A 16,173-nucleotide genomic window follows, 5' to 3' on the forward strand; every position below is an offset into this window, starting at 1 on the left:
ATAGTAAGATTTGGAAAAATATCAAAGTTTTAGACTGGATGTATAATTTATATAAATTGTATAAAAGTGGAGATTCTATTAATTGGACTATGTATCACAGGGTATCCTAATTTGAGGACCAGGCGATTGATATAATCTTACGGTACTTATTATTGTCGTAAAGATAATTTGTCGATCGCAAATGGTTATTTCTTATGTCTGTTGGCATTATAATTCTTGATGAGTGTTCAATGGAGATGTCGGTAAGGGCCGCCCTAGACGGACGTATGTCGACCAAATAGGCGACGTGCTGAAGAAGGGCCAAATTAAAAGTACCCGTAACCGACGAGCGTGTATGACAAGATTGATGAATGTGGAAGAAGCGAAAGAGGTTTGTTTGATTTGGCGTTCCATTGTTTCTGTGGGAAACAGGCGTGACAGATATGTATGTATGTATGTATGAGTGTTCAAAACCCCAATAACATAAAATATTGATTTGTTTTACTTAAACATTACTCCCTGTTGACAATCTGGATAATTAATCCACATAATCGACTCTCCACTGTACCTAATATATTTAGTCAAATTTCACATGATAATTTGCATTTGAAATTCATTCCAAAAACTGCCGTTAGGTTACATAAATAGGTTAGTATATTAATTGTTAATTATAACAATCTGTACCTAGGTCTGTTATGACGGTCAGTGTAGTCATATGTATGCTGTACGTTAGTATAACAGATATTTCATGTGATTAAAAAGTTGGCAGTCTACTATGCAACAATTTCAATATTTTCTTTATCATTTTTTATATTAATATTTTAGGAAAATATTGAAATTACTGTAATTATTATGGAATTTTGCAAGATAAAACTGCATAACGGGCAAACACAAGATGCCTCCGCCACCAACAATTGGTGAAAACCTCTGTTATTCTGATTTCTGAGTATATTTAATTATTATTCATCTCAAAAAAAAAAGATACTACTAAATGTTTGTGATTCCCAGCTAATACCACACCCGTTGTGAGAAATAAAAAACATTGTATGTAGAAAAAAATTATTTAAATCAAATTATCAATGGTTTAGATAATAAATTTCTACTTTGTATCATTAGATAGATGTAAAAATTATTTACATTATCTGAACTCAATATAAAAAATATTCACATCTACCTTTTACATCGCATAGAAAATATATACAGAGAAACATATATACAAATACCTACGAAAAATAATTATGTTAAGTTAAGAAAAAATGAAAGGAGAATTGTTTTTGTGATATCAAATTTAAATGGACTTTAAGAGTCGGATAGTGATTACTAAGACTGAAATTTATATCTTGAGCAGGTAGACTTAGCTTACCATTTCAAGATTGTAAAAGGTCTAAACTCTAAATGAATCAATTATTTTAAGTAACTTAACATAAAAGCCTAACATTATGCATCCGTTACCTCTTCATGCACACTATAAATATCCGATATTATGAACTATACTGCTATTTAACAGAGTGATTAATGGATTAGATCCATCAGCAAAGTTTCTATGACTCATTTAGCTTGTAGCGCAATGTACCCGCTCCATGCCTGGCTGTTCATCATAAGCATTGCCGTGATTTGCTCGCCTTCTTCTGTTTTCTTGGTCAGGATCCAAGTCCATCAAATGACACTCTTCAGCCAATTCCGGTATTTCCACCTTTAAATATATAAAAATAAACTTTACTGTATTTATTCTGAGATACAATTAGTCAACATTAAATAATTTAAGATTATGTTCCACAAAAAGTAGTCTTCAATTTTCGCAAAACAAGTTATTTTCACTTAAAAACTAAACTACTGTATCAATTTTGACAAAATTTCTATGGAGCCAATCTGTAAGAATTTTCCAAACTGGTTTATAACAGACAGAGTTATGAGGTAACAAACAAAACAAAAATAACCAAATTAGGACCTCAATTTCAAATTGAAAACTAATTCGATTAAGTAGAACGTATGTATTATCGTGTTTTATATGTTATCATCTTTGATTTTGTTACGTGATAAAGACTCGGATTACTTTATTACATAATATGCAGTGGCGTTCGATAATCAAACAGATTCATAATTATGCGCAAATGGACCGAATTTACTTACCTACAAGTGATCTATAAGATCAATTTTATATTTAATATACTCATATTATTATGTGACTTTCAAAGAAAACAATTCAAAGTAAAAATAATTACAATTTAAAACGACTTTTTAAACATTTTGTGTGTGTCGAGAAGTCGTTTTTTGCAGAGCTATCATTAATTGTTCCTTTTATAAAGTAATCCAACTTTAAACTTTTTTGCGCAAGATTTTATTTTTAATTTACACTACATAAATGACAAATAGTTAAAATTCTTTCCACCTTAATTATATGCCTTATTTTATAATAACAAAGCTTACCCTTGGTCGAGGTGGCAGACAATTCTCCAATGCAGGAATTACTTCATGTGGAATACTTTCAGGGAAATTAACTAGGAATTGTATAATTAGTTGGCCTTTTTCAAACGGATTTTTATACATAGGCATTCCTGCAAAGATTTTTTTATTGTATTTTATATTATGGCATATAGGCACAAATGTATTAAGTAAATAATCTAAAGCATTATTTTAGTCTTCATCCTAAGCTCAAATTCACTCCAAGAATAATCCATATCTGTCAATTTTGAGTAGCAAATATGTAAATAGTTAAATAACCTACTATTCAATTATATAGCTATTATTTCGGGTATATAAATATATATATAGTTAACACTATTGCTGTTACTATAATGCTAGCACTAATTTTAATTGTGGTAAAGGCGACTCCAAAGTGTGAAGGGGAAGGAAAAAAACTGCTAGTAATGGGGATCTGATAGAACCATTAGTAACCATATCAGGTCATACTTCATGCAGTTCCCTCTGGAAAACAACATGGTTAATTCTTATAGAATTCATCATGATGAGTTAACAGATGTACTTCCTCGTCATTTCTTACTGGTGCCTCATAAAAGTATACTGATAGCGCAAGGGGAGTGTTACTATCCCATTATCACCCATTAAAACAATAAAACAAAGTCGAGTCCATAAAAAATTTAGAAATAAAGAAGAAAAAAATATGAAAAAGAATTTTCCAAAAACATACCTTCATTTAGTACACACTTCACATCACCATGTTTGGTGACTTCTCCCGGCATAACTGTTATTACTATATCTCTATCATCTAATGTTCTGATCACTTTTTGATAGCCACATAGTGCTTCCACCAACTCTATATTTAATCGTATAATGAGATCATCTCCAGATCGTTTGAATGTCTGAAATGAAACATTCACTATTTCATTACCAATTCATCTTGTTCTAAATTATTATTCATAACCTTTCTAATCATATAATTCAGTACCAGTAGAATAATATAATTATATTATTACTAACAATCTTTATGAAATGATGAGAAATTATAAATGTAAACTCACATCATGTTCCTTTTCATCTAGCACAATGATGAGATCGCCTGGCTCCAAATCTGGCTCCTGATCACCCTCTCCACCAAAAACAATCTTCTGACCATCAGTCATACCTTTATCAACATGCACTTCCAAAATCTTGCGATCACGTATTGTCTTACGACCCTGAAATCATAAACAGTTTTATTTTGTTATTTTATTACAATGAGGGGTTACTACCCCTCATTGTTTTTGTGATAAAATCACAAAAAATCATTCCAACTGATGATGACATCAATTCGTTATTGTCAATTTAAAATTTTGATATTTAAAACTAAAGACAAATATGCGATGAACTTATGAATGAACCAGTACACAAATCATGAAGATAATTACTAATATAATAAATGTGATAATGAATCTGTTTGTTCTTTTGTCAATGCCAAGACATTTTAATTATTTAATCAATCATCATGAATTTTCGTATAAATATATTATTTGGGAGGAGGACAGACATAGGCCACTTTTTATTCCGGTCAATGAATACAACCCAGTCACGTCGTCGAAATCGCAGGTAGAAACCACTGTACCAAAATATCACATGTGTAATACAAACAAACTAGTGGCTATACTACGCATTGACAAAATCCTCTAAGCTGAGTCATGTGATGCCACTGCCCACAGTTTGGTGACGTTCAAAATAAAGTGTGTGTAGGCTTATTAAGACATTGTAGTGTTGAGGAATCTATGACCCATTGTGGGGAGCCGAAACTGTAAAACATTATTCATAATTGATTTTAATAATGTATTTTTTAGTTTTAAGAAAATGTGACATATGAATAATAATAATAATAATTTTATTGCATAACCATGATTGTAACAAACTCGGCACTGGAAATTACAGTATAATACAAATTCATTTGTACATTTCGATCAGTTTAAACATCTGTTTGAAATAGGTTATAAAACTATATTAATAATATAAGTTATAGGAGTTAGTTGGCCATCTCCTCTCCCTTTGTTTCCATTCACATAGGTAGTCTTTAAAAGTTTAAGAGGTATTTCTCTTACACCTATACCCTCAAGTCTGTACAGAAGTTTGTAAACGGAAACAGTGTCAAAGGCTTTTTTGATATTAAGGAAAACAGTTAAACACTTATTTCCTTTATCAATCTCGTAATTTTAGCAACAAATGTCGAAGCTGCGTCCTCAGTAGAAAGCCCCTGTCTAAAGCTGAATTGCTGCGATGATAATATACTTTAGATTTTTTTAGTTTTAATAAATTTATTATTATAAAATAGGTCAGATATTTTTAAGCAAGTCATATAGTGATCAGTTATAGTTGTATCAACAATCGCAATGTTAGCCTTTTTATATACATAGTTAAGTATTAAAGATGCTACAATATTAGTTCAGCAAAGTTTTTAGTGCTACATACTGAATGTTGACTTTATATAAAGTTAATTCATCTAATTATAACTATTAGTAGTAAATTGTGAAAAAGAAAAGAATATTTATTTATAAGGTACAACTAAAATATATAATTGATTAATTATGATTATTCACATATAAGTTGTGGTAAAAAATATGAACAAACTATTTGTATAACATATACATCACATTGTATTTTAAGATTGTTATTGTTGAAATCGACAGACAACTGCTTAACTCCATTAAACTGTGCCATTAAAAGTTGCATTGATATATAAATATATTTCAATAATAAGTTTTAAGTTTATTTCCTGCAGTTATAATATGACATACTAATTTTTAAGTTAATTTTTTGCAGCTATAATATGGCATTTCTATTATTTAAAACCAATTACTATGAAAGAATAAATATTCTTGAGAACACAAATATTACCTGGCATACTTTGCATCGATCCTTGGGATCAATTATTTCTCTTTGTCCACGACATTCACTACATACAGTTTGAATTTGTTGAATCATACCAGGTGCAAGTTGTTGGATTTGCACTTGCATTCCGCTACCACGGCATGTAGGACAAGTTTGAACTGCACCCTAAAATTTTAATAAATATAAATTATGAGAGGAAAAAAATATAAAAACATTAAACACACTAATAGTACTAGGATGTATTAAAAAGAATTGGGAACTTTAATTAGGCAAATTAATATAATGACTAACATGGGAGCCAAATTTACAAATTGCCAATAATAATTAAAGTCGAATTGTAAAAGATATCACGTACATGCACGATAAAAATTACATTTGCCATTCATTGCTAGTGTGTATTGTGGATTAGATTTTATAAGGGAAAAAGAAATGTCCTTTTAAGTTACTTTTTTTATTACATTTCTTTAACATTTCTAAATATCATACCTTCTTGCCGCCACGGCCCTCACATTTATCACAAATTACATTCTTCTGTAATGCTAGTTTCCTGACAGCACCACGATATAATTCCTCGAGTGTCACCGATAACTGGTGAATGACATCCTTGCCTTTCCGTTCGCGTCCCCGCCGGCGGCCGCCGCTAAAGCCACCGCCAAAGAACATGTCAAACAAATCCATAGGCGAAGAGAAACCACTGCCTCCAGCTCCACCTTCTTTCAATGCTTGCTCTCCACCTAAAAATAAAAAATATGTTCACAATTACAATCCTTTGTGAGGTAGTCAGAGATGTTTGTTAGGGGGTAATTTAACTTCGAGGTCTTAATCTACATGGGGAAAAGAATCTGGAAATTAAGTTTCAACCAGACAAATATAAGCATATGAACAAAAATCTTAATAAAAAAAATATGCATGAAGTAAATATTAAAAATTGCAATATCTATTAAAAAAAGTTCCTTTTCAGTTTTACTTTTAAATTCTAAATTGATGCATAAAATATCCATGTTATAACACATCTAGCAAAAAAAAGTGCAAAAAATACCTTGATCATAGATTCGTCTTTTGTCTGGATTGGATAGAACCTCATATGCCTGTGAGATTTGTTTAAACCTTTCTCCTTCATTTGGATTTTTATCAGGATGATACTTAAGAGCCAATTTTCTGTACTGTTTCTTCAGTTCATCTGTTGTACAATTGGGTTTGACCCCAAGAATGTCATAGTAGGTAGTTTCTTTCACCATGTTTTTCACCTGTTCAAAAAATATTATTACTTCCATATTCCAGCCAAGTTCAGTTAGAAAAAAAGAACAGATTATGAAAGATTGATCTTTGCAAGCATCTCTATATACTTCCATAATTCATCTCATGCAAACACACCAGTTCTTTAAATCAATGATTCCTTCCATAGTAGAAGGTTTTTACTACATATTCCCACTACATCCCATATCCTATACTAAGTCTTTAGAACATCAATGATAATTTATAATATTCTAACTAGCTGGCCTAGTAAATGTGTTTTGCAATCTATCATCGCATACTAGGCTCATTTTTTTTTAGGATAGAAAGTATTCTATTTCTCAAGTTGGAACAAACAATATTTATTTATTTACACTTTATTGCACCAAGTAAAAAGAGAAATAACAAATACAGTAAATATTAATGAGAAGTATAATATTATATTTGTGTTTTATTAAAATTGATTGAGCAATGTCAGAAATCAGTGTAAATGCAGATCATGATTCACAGATCATTCTGTGTATTTATGTATTAATACTAGTTTTTGCACATTGTTTTTGTAAAAAATATCATGTAAATATACGTAATAAGCGAATATCACAATTGGATGCTGTAATTATTTCTTATGCTGCAACAAGCATGCAGACAGAAAAACAAAAATTCTTCAAATTATTCTCATATAATTTTTTTCATAAATATCCTATGTGCAGACATCATCTACAGTTGATTTCATTTATTACAACCTTGGTTGTAGCGACCATTTGCCTACAGCGACGTTAAATCTAAGTCCCTTGAATTTAAAGCATATTTTAGTACAAAATTCATGTGGCTATAGTGACTTTGGATGTAACGACGAGTTCGGGTGTAAAAACTATGTGTACATGTCTATATCTCTTACTTTTGCCTAAAACAACTTCCGGTATATAACCACGAAAATAGAGTGGTCCCTTCATCGTCATTATACCTGAAATCCACTGTACTTACAATTTTATTACACTCCTCGCAAAAATTAAGGGAACATAAAAATTTTTGAAATTTTTGGGTGATTTTCAACAGGCTGTATTTCAGTGAAACATAATCGTACAGGAAATTTAAAAAAAGGGTTTTGAAGCTTGAAAACTCTAGTTTTCAGATTTTTTGGTGAAAAAATTTTTTGAGCTCCGGTTTCCATGCAATTCTTAAACAAAGCTGAAAATAATTTTTTTCTAAATTTTCTAGGTTTCGTTTTTCACTCTATGGGCATGGAAAATTTTTTTCGAGCTACTCCATTGTATAGGTCTCTTAGCGTGTTTATTCAGCTTCAAAAATCGCTTTGGATGGCTCAGTTACGACCATTTGTGCGAGATATCGAACTTTGAATGCAAAGCATCCTTTTCCATTCAACTGCTAATATCTCTGGAACTACTGGTCGCACAGCAAAAAAGAGTTTCTTTATCTGCATAAAATTTCCAATTAAGCACAATCAAAGTTAGTGAAGAAAAACATTTTTTTTATAACATTGAATTGAAAAAAGTGGAAAAAAGTGACTTTTTTTTTTTTTTATATTAGTATCTTCGCTAATATGGGCGGGAAAGCTAAGGTTTGAGGAAAATTTTACAGTCTATTTTAGATAAATCCCTGGAGCGATCTTCAACGGTTTTTGACCAATTGATTGTGTGAAAAAATAAGATAACAAGGTTTTTGTCCCTTAAACTCACCCTAATCCATTCAAAAATCAATAATTTCATTTGTTTTTCACTTTTTACTCAATTTTTTGTTTTTTAAAAATTCATTATCAAAAAAAAAATAGAAAAAAATCAAGAAAATTTTTAAGAAAAATTTTTTTTGAAAAGTCGAAATAAGTTTACAAAAAATTTTTTTTCGATTTTAAGGAAATCAAAGTTTTTGACAAAAACTTTTTTTATTTGAAACGGATTTACGTGCGTAAGCATAAAAGAAGCGTAAATCCGACCGTGCAACCTCCACGTGGTATGCTTTGGGTAACGCTAATGCCGGCGGTAAATCGATCATTTTTTTGTCAAAAACTTTGATTTCCCTAAAAACGAAAAAAAAATTTTTTGTAAACTTTTTTCGACTTTTCAAAAAAATTTTTCTTAAAAATTTTCTTGATTTTTTTCGATTTTTTTTTTGATAATGAATTTTTAAAAAACAAAAAATTGAGTAAAAAGTGAAAAACAAATGAAATTATTGATTTTTGAATGGATTAGGGTGAGTTTAAGGGACAAAAACCTTGTTCCCTTATTTTTTCCAAAATTTCAATCAATTGATCCGGGAAAAACCGTTGAACCGATCATCACAGGGATAGGGGGTTCTTTAACTGAACAATAGACTGTAAAATTTTCACTCTCATCTATCGCCCATTCACGAAGATATAGCCAAGTATATACCAAAAAATGAGAAAAAGTCACTTTTTTCCACTTTTTTAATCAATGTTAGAAAAAAATTTTTTTCTTCACTAACTCTTGATTGTGCTTAATGGAAATTTTATGCAGATAAAGATCAACCTTCACACACTCCCCTAGTAGTTCCAGAGATATTAGCAGTTGAATTGCTTTTTTTATTCGATTCTCGGAATGGAACAAATTTTTAACCTGAATAAACACTAAGAGACTTATATCATTTTTCGAAAAAATTTTTCCATGCTATTGGTATACACTAGAAAATTGAAGAAAAAAATTATTTTCAGCTTTGTTTAAGAAGGTTACTGGAGCTCAAAAAATTTTTTCACCCAAAAATATAAAATTTAATATTTTACCTCAAAACCCTTTTTTTATTATTACGATTATTTTTCATGAAATACAGCCTGTTGAAAATACAAAAATTTCAAAAATTTTTATGTTATTACATTTTTTGAGATATATTAAATTAAATAAGCTTATGACTCTATTAGATTATATATTAACAAGGCAGTAATTTTTTGGGTATTTAACAGTAAAAAGAATTTTTGCTGTAATGCTAGAAATTATACATTTATATTTGCAATATTGTTTTTTTTTTATATTAGACTTGAAAGATGTTGTGTAAAAATTTCAAATTTTTCCTTTAGATAAATCTTAAATGAGAGGATGTGTGTAGATAACCACAATTGATGATGAATATTTTAAAAACATTTTTAACATGTAAATTCATTAAATATAAAACAATAATTTTGAAATTTAAGAACACATTTTAGACCATCTAGCCAAGAAAATAAAAATACTTTTTCAATTGGTTAATTTATTTAAAGCCTACCCTCATGATAAAATATAGCATCATAGCAGTACAACAGGTATTCTTTTAAGCTTTTTTTTTTTTAATATAGATCCCTAAAATATCATAGAATTTTCTGTAATGAGGCCTTACAGTTCCATTACGAAGGGGGGGGGGGGGGGGACACTGTTAGTAATGCAGACTCACATTGCTAGCAATATACCTGGTCAGGTCAACCTCCACATGGTCCCCCCTGTAAACCATCATGCTGACTTTCAGGTGTATTCATCACAATGATCTAACTGACCTGCCTTTTCACTCTCATCTATCATCATTCACAGGTACCCCACCAGTATATACTGATAATGCAGATACCATACCACTATTATAATCAATTTAAAAAATAGCCACTTTACCAAGAATATACTGTACCCCATCAGATCAACCTTCACACACTCCCCTAGAAACCATAATAGTTTTTTTTTTTTTTTTTTATTTATTGCAATGGAACAAATAACCTGTTATCATACTCACCTATCATTTTTCACTGGTGTCCTGCTATTGGTATACACTGAAGGGGAACCAGTATAACAATAGTACAGATTACTATTCCATTTTCACCCATTAATATAAAATTTAATATTCTACCTATTCTATTATTACCATTGATGGGATTTAGGAAAATACTTAATTACATTCTATTACATTTGAAATAAATAAATTAAAAGGCCTTCACCTATTTTATATATTCCACTGTTAGGTGTCACCATTGAAACATAATACTAATTATGAAATCTAGTAACTCCTAAACTTTTTTCTTAATGTATAATGTGAAAGATTTGTGAAAATTTCTTTTGCTAGATGATGAAATAATCAGCTCCCACCACAATTGGTGATGAATATTTTAAAAACAATTAAAATTATAATTAGTAAATATAAAACAACAATTACTACTCATAAAATAATTGTTTTTTTAGCCAACTCCACATACAAATAAACAACCTTGACACCTTGATGCTTTAATTCCTTCTACCCAAAGGCCCTACCCTAATGGGAGACGGACAGATATGTATGTATGTATGTAAAACAACAATTACTACTCATAAAATTGTCTGGAAGAGATTGCTTAGCAATAAGACCGACTTTTGTACTACACTATATGTATTGAAAATTGTTCAACAAATCCTGTTATGTTGGTGCAATAAAGTGTTAAATAAATAAATTGATACCGTAAAAAAGGGAAGGTATCAATAGAGATTGAAAACAATGATGATGAATTCTAAACACCCAAAGATGTCCATTAAGAATAGTATATTAGGTAGGAACCAAATCCACGTTAATTTATGTTGCAAATATTAGAGGTTATACAGCAGACCACTAGAAAGTTCTGGTAAGGTTAAGGTGTACAAGTGTAATGAATATTCACAGTGACGTTATTAAAAAGGATTTCATCCTGAGACAACTAGAAAAAATAAGACGAAAAGATGTATTTCCCAAACAATAATTCGACTAATTGTTCCAATTATCACCTGTTTCATATTTTTTCTACTAAATAGAACAATGTTGTATCTACGTCAGAGATTTATATAAAAAAAATAATAAATTTTTCATTTATTAACGACCCTTGTCATTAAATTTAATACCTGTGTCTTAGGAATAAAAGGACCTTTGTTATAACGCGTGGAGGTTTACTTTGATGTGTGACACAAACAGGATTCTAGACCATTATTGATTAGAAAACATATATGTCGATAGAATTTAATTGTTATACTCACTTAAAATCGTTTGTAAAAGAAACGCGAAATATTCAATAACCACGAATCACTCTATAATCACTAGTACATTCAGAAATGGCCAAATAATTGGGTAGGTAAAGACTACCTACAAGCGATTGGGGAAGATATCCACAATACAAACGAATGACGGACGAAATTAAACTACGAACAAGAACGAAGCAAACGAATGAGTAATTTTGAATTTACGTGCAATTTCTGGAACCTTCTACGTACAGAGCAACATGGATATAGATCCTATCAAAAAGTTTATCACCACAGAATAATCACTCCATTTTAGATTCAATGAGGTCGATTCTGAAGCGCCATTTATCTAAACCTATTTCTAAAATTTTAATATTAATTTGATATCACAGCAAAATCTTTACTCTAAGGATCAATATAAACAAAATTTCTAAGTGGAAATTATTATAAATTTAGTTTAAGACGGTCCATAAAACAGTCATTATGTGAAATTATTTAATTAAAATTTAAGGTTAAGAGATAAGTTTAGGAAATCCTGTCTTAGAATCGGCCCCAATGTCTTTGGCATGCTCTGAGCCATACTAAGAACAGGGAACTACATAGAAGGAATGATAAAATAAAAACTGTAAATCTAATGATTGCTTCCTTTCTTCTTATGCAAATATAATTAGTAAAAAGAGGACGAAAGATACACTATCAGTTGTTATTTTGCACAATCCATAGCAGGCTAGTGTATACAAAATGTTTAAGATGTCGATTATTTATCAATGACAAAATTTAAACTTGTCGTATAGGTTCGGAAACACTACTGCTGGAAGTTGATTCCAAAGAGTGGTTGTGCGTGGAAGAAAGTGCCTTGAATAACGCACGGTGGAGGACCGCCACTCGTCAGATGATTGGATGAAACTTTAGTTTGTGGCGAGTTGTACGGTGAAAATCAGCAGCAGGTATCAATCCGAACAATTCCTCAGAACACCTCTCATGATAAATTCGAGAGAAGATGCACAGAGACGCAACATCTCTGCGCAGTTTCAATGGGTCAAGTCGGACAGTAAGGCGTTGACTATCGATAATTCGAGCCGCCCGACTTTGAATGCGGTCTAACGGAAGGAGTTGGTACTGTGGCGCTCCTGCCCACAGGTGAGAACAGTATTCCATATGCGGCCTGACTTGAGGTTTATACAGTTTCAGGCGGTGTTCCGGCGTGAAATATCGTCTCACCCTATTAAGCAACCCCTACTTTTTGGAAGCTATTTTAGCTTTTACTTCCAGATGACCGCAAAACTGAACGTCGCTAGATATATCGACGCCAAAAATCCCCAGGCTCGATTTATTATCGAGGGAAGTGCTCTGAAAGTGAGGAGATATGACAAACGGCGTCTTTTTGCGGTGAATGCGCAGATTTTTGTCTTCTTAGGGTTGAAGTGTACAAAATTGCGTTCGCCTCAGATCGAAATTTGATCGAGTGAAGTTTCGTTTTCAGACACAAGTCTGTTCCAGAGCTTATCGGTATGTACCCGGAAGATCTTTGCATGACCGGTGTATAATGCATTTCCTGTACTGTCGTCTGCATAGCAATGAATATTACTGATCTGTCACATATCATTAATATGCAAAATAAACAGTGTTGGAGATAGTACTTAGCCTTGCATAAAAACTACCTTCGTTTAATCCTGTGAATGTTGGTGTCCCAACATTCACAGGATTTAAGTCAGAGCATGCTCCGTCGACTACGACCTTAATGCTACGATCCTTGAGAAAACTGGCGACCCAACTGCATAATGTCGCAGGCAACCTAAACGAAGATAGTTTTTATTTATTTATTTACATATACACTAAACAAACTTTTCATTTAAATAATATCATTAATTAGATACAATAACTCTTTAAGAAAAGTAATATAAATTATACATGTTACATATTACAAAACAACATAATAATGAAGATTAAACATAACATCACTATTTTACTTGAATTTCGAATAAAAAGAAAAATATATAAAAAATAAAATGATTGTAGCAGTATTTGTGCAAAGGACCTAACTCAGCATATGTCGCAGTTTCAAATCTGAAGCTACGACACTAATTTTCAGTAGGCCCTAAATACGTTACTCACGGATACATGTGTGCAAAAGATGTTATGTATAAATATATAAGAATAATATATAAAACAGTGATAAATATATAAGATAGACACGGGAATAAAGATAAGAAATATAGATTAGAAATAGATCCAACGATGAATCACATGAGAAGGATACAAGTAGTGGCTTATAGTTCACAGCACCTATCCCTGCAAGTTGTAAGTCATATGGCTTTAAGAAGAAAAGGAAAGTGTAGCTCGCAAAAGGTAATTGTTATTATGACATTTATTTCTTTAATAATATCATTTTATTTTTATATTTGAAGGAGTTCAACGATTGGAGATTACGTACATAGGGAGGCAAGTTGTTCCAACACTTAGAAGCAGTGTATTTAAAGCTGCCACGAAAGGCAGTACTGTGGTAGCGTGGAGTAATAAGCGGATGGCCACAGGCACGAGACGCATTGACCCGAACGTCGCGGGGGCATATTAGTTTTTCAGCCAGATATGACGGTTTTCCATGCTTTATTATACCAAATAACAACGCAGCAAAATGCAACTGTCTTCTTGCACCCATTTTAAGTATTTTGGCATTATTAAGATAGGGAGTAACTTGCGTACTTGGAGGTATTTTTAGGTTTTGAAATTAACGCTTTATGCAACACTCGATCAAAGGCTTTCGCAATAGTCAGACTAACAGCTCAGGCCTCTCCCTTATTCTCGATTGCCACTCCCACCTTGAGGGATGAGCTCCTCGAGGGAGAGCGCGATGTCGTCTCGCCCTTTTCGCCGACGACAGTGCTTATTTCACGTCGTCGACCAGTGTCGTTGCCGCCGCACGTAAGATGCAGCGGCTGCTGAACCTCCTGCCCGAGTGGCTCGACAAGTGGCGCACCGCCGTCAATGTGGGAAAGACGGTGGCGCTCGCCACTCGTTGCAGAACCCACTATCCGCCGCCTCTCAACCTCCGTGGCACGCCCATCTCATGGGAGCGCACAGTGCGCTACCTAGGGGTTGAGATCGACCAGTCGTTGCATATGACCGCGCACGTTACACGCGCGGTCACACAGGCAAAGGCCGCACGCGGCATGCTACGACCGGTCCTACATTCCAACTTGTCGCTGCGGACGAAAGTAGGTATTTACAAAGCTTATATTCGTTCGCAGCTGACGTATGCCTCCCCCGCTTGGTACGCACTGTGCTCTGATGACAGAGGCGGCGCCTACAGGTTCAGCAGAACTGTGCCTTGCGACTGTGCGCAGACGCAGCTCGTTACGTCAGAAATGACGTAATCGCCCGAGACCTCGCGGTCCCTAGCGTGGACGAGTTTGTCCGCCGGCTGGCACGCGTTATGTTCAGCCGGGCGGATAATAGCGTCCACCCCCATCTCAGGGACCTTGCCCCTTTACACGCGCGTCCACCGGACGCCACGCGCGCGTTGCCGCAAGATCTCCTGCGCACAGCAGGCACCACGCAGGGCGACGGTTCAACCGGCCCTGAACGGTTGACGACGTGAAAAAAAAATGTAGTGACGCGCAGGCGACAGCCTGTGCAGACTGCCCGGGCAAAGAACCCTAGCTCGAGGCCCGCACCTGCAGCCTCGTAAAGGGCTGCGGATGAACCCTGCTGCTGCTGCTGATTGCCACTGCCCATCGGTGTGTTAAATAAACCAAAAGATATCACTAGCCGAGCGTCCTTGTCGATAGCCGTACTGGGGATCACAGATCAGCTGGTGATCTTCTAGGTACTGGAGCAATTGATGGATAATGATTGATTCCATGACTTTTGAGAATAAGGAAGTGATAGCTATGGGCTTAGTTACCTGGATCTGAGCGGTCTCCTTTTTTAGGGATCAGATGTACCAGTGCAGTCTTCTAAAACTTTGGGACTATACCTGATGATAACAGAGCCAAAAAAGACGCATAAGAACCGGAGCCAACTCTGGCGCACACGTCCTAAGCACAATTGGAGGAATGCCATTTTTTTTAATTCTTTCTGATAAATGATTCCAATCTCGAATTCCCGTACACCAAATCATTGTGAAGCAAATAACTAGCAGGGTTGACAATAGGCAGCATCTAGTATTTTGGAATAACACAACCAAAAACTATTAACTGGCCCATATTTAGAACACGAAACGTAATACGATTTTGTAAAACACCTATTGTTCTGGTTAATGTCTGTTAGAAAAGGCCCAGAAGGCTGTAAAGGTCTTATATCAAGAATTTGACGTTTTTCGTTATCACTTAATATTTTGTTCGTGAAGTTTTCCAAGTCAAGAAGATTTATCGTACACATTTTCGAAAAATGTAGAGAAACGCACATCGATGAATAATAAAACACACATATCACTATCCGTTAAATGGACAACACTGCCAACCTATAGAAAGAATTTAGAGGAATTCCCTAGGTATAATTTTTAAATTTTCTTAACTGAGTTGTCATGATTAAAGTGGGGTTGCAACCTGTCATATTTATTTTGAAAATGGGAAAAATTCAAAAATTCAGTTTTGAGATTTCTGGTAAGGATTCGAGGCTCCCCTGAGCTTGAGGGCCCCGGGGCACTGCCCCGCCTAACCCCTAGGTAGCTACGCCACTGGTGGGTGGTCAGCAGAAGGTCCAGCAG

The 16,173-nt window shown here is 33.6% G+C and overlaps 1 protein-coding gene across 2 annotated transcripts; it reads right to left on the reverse strand.

Annotated features, from left to right (window-relative positions):
• Positions 1 to 439: 439 nt before the first annotated feature.
• Positions 440 to 11,676, reverse strand: LOC113515709 (dnaJ homolog subfamily A member 1). 2 transcript variants are annotated; one of them, XM_026899988.3, is made up of 8 exons: positions 11,484 to 11,676; positions 6,326 to 6,533; positions 5,773 to 6,020; positions 5,293 to 5,451; positions 3,459 to 3,614; positions 3,128 to 3,299; positions 2,407 to 2,534; positions 440 to 1,672 (listed from the first exon to the last, which is right to left on the reverse strand). In XM_026899988.3, exons 2-8 carry the CDS (start codon positions 6,522 to 6,524, stop codon positions 1,532 to 1,534), a joined length of 1,203 nt encoding a protein of 400 aa, XP_026755789.1. In that variant the 5' UTR covers positions 6,525 to 6,533; positions 11,484 to 11,676; the 3' UTR covers positions 440 to 1,531. The 2 variants fall into 2 exon arrangements, with proteins under 2 accessions (XP_026755789.1, XP_026755788.1); XM_026899987.3 differs by having other exon boundaries at positions 6,326 to 6,527; positions 11,480 to 11,676.
• Between the last annotated feature and the right edge of the window lie 4,497 nt (positions 11,677 to 16,173).

Source organism: Galleria mellonella, unplaced genomic scaffold (assembly GCF_026898425.1).
Source record: "Galleria mellonella isolate WM207_F2 unplaced genomic scaffold, CSIRO_AGI_GalMel_v1 utg173, whole genome shotgun sequence".
Lineage (NCBI taxonomy): Eukaryota > Metazoa > Arthropoda > Insecta > Lepidoptera > Pyralidae > Galleria > Galleria mellonella.

Coding starts and splice junctions, on each gene's coding strand:
- LOC113515709 (XM_026899988.3), bottom strand. CDS start 6,524: ATGGTGAAAGAAACTACCTACTATGACATTCTTGGGGTCAAACCCAAT. Junction 6,021..6,325: donor AAGACGAATCTATGATCAAG/GTATTTTTTGCA, acceptor TTTTATTTTTAG/GTGGAGAGCAAGCATTGAAA. Junction 1,673..2,406: donor GTCTGCCACCTCGACCAAGG/GTAAGCTTTGTT, acceptor ATATATTTAAAG/GTGGAAATACCGGAATTGGC.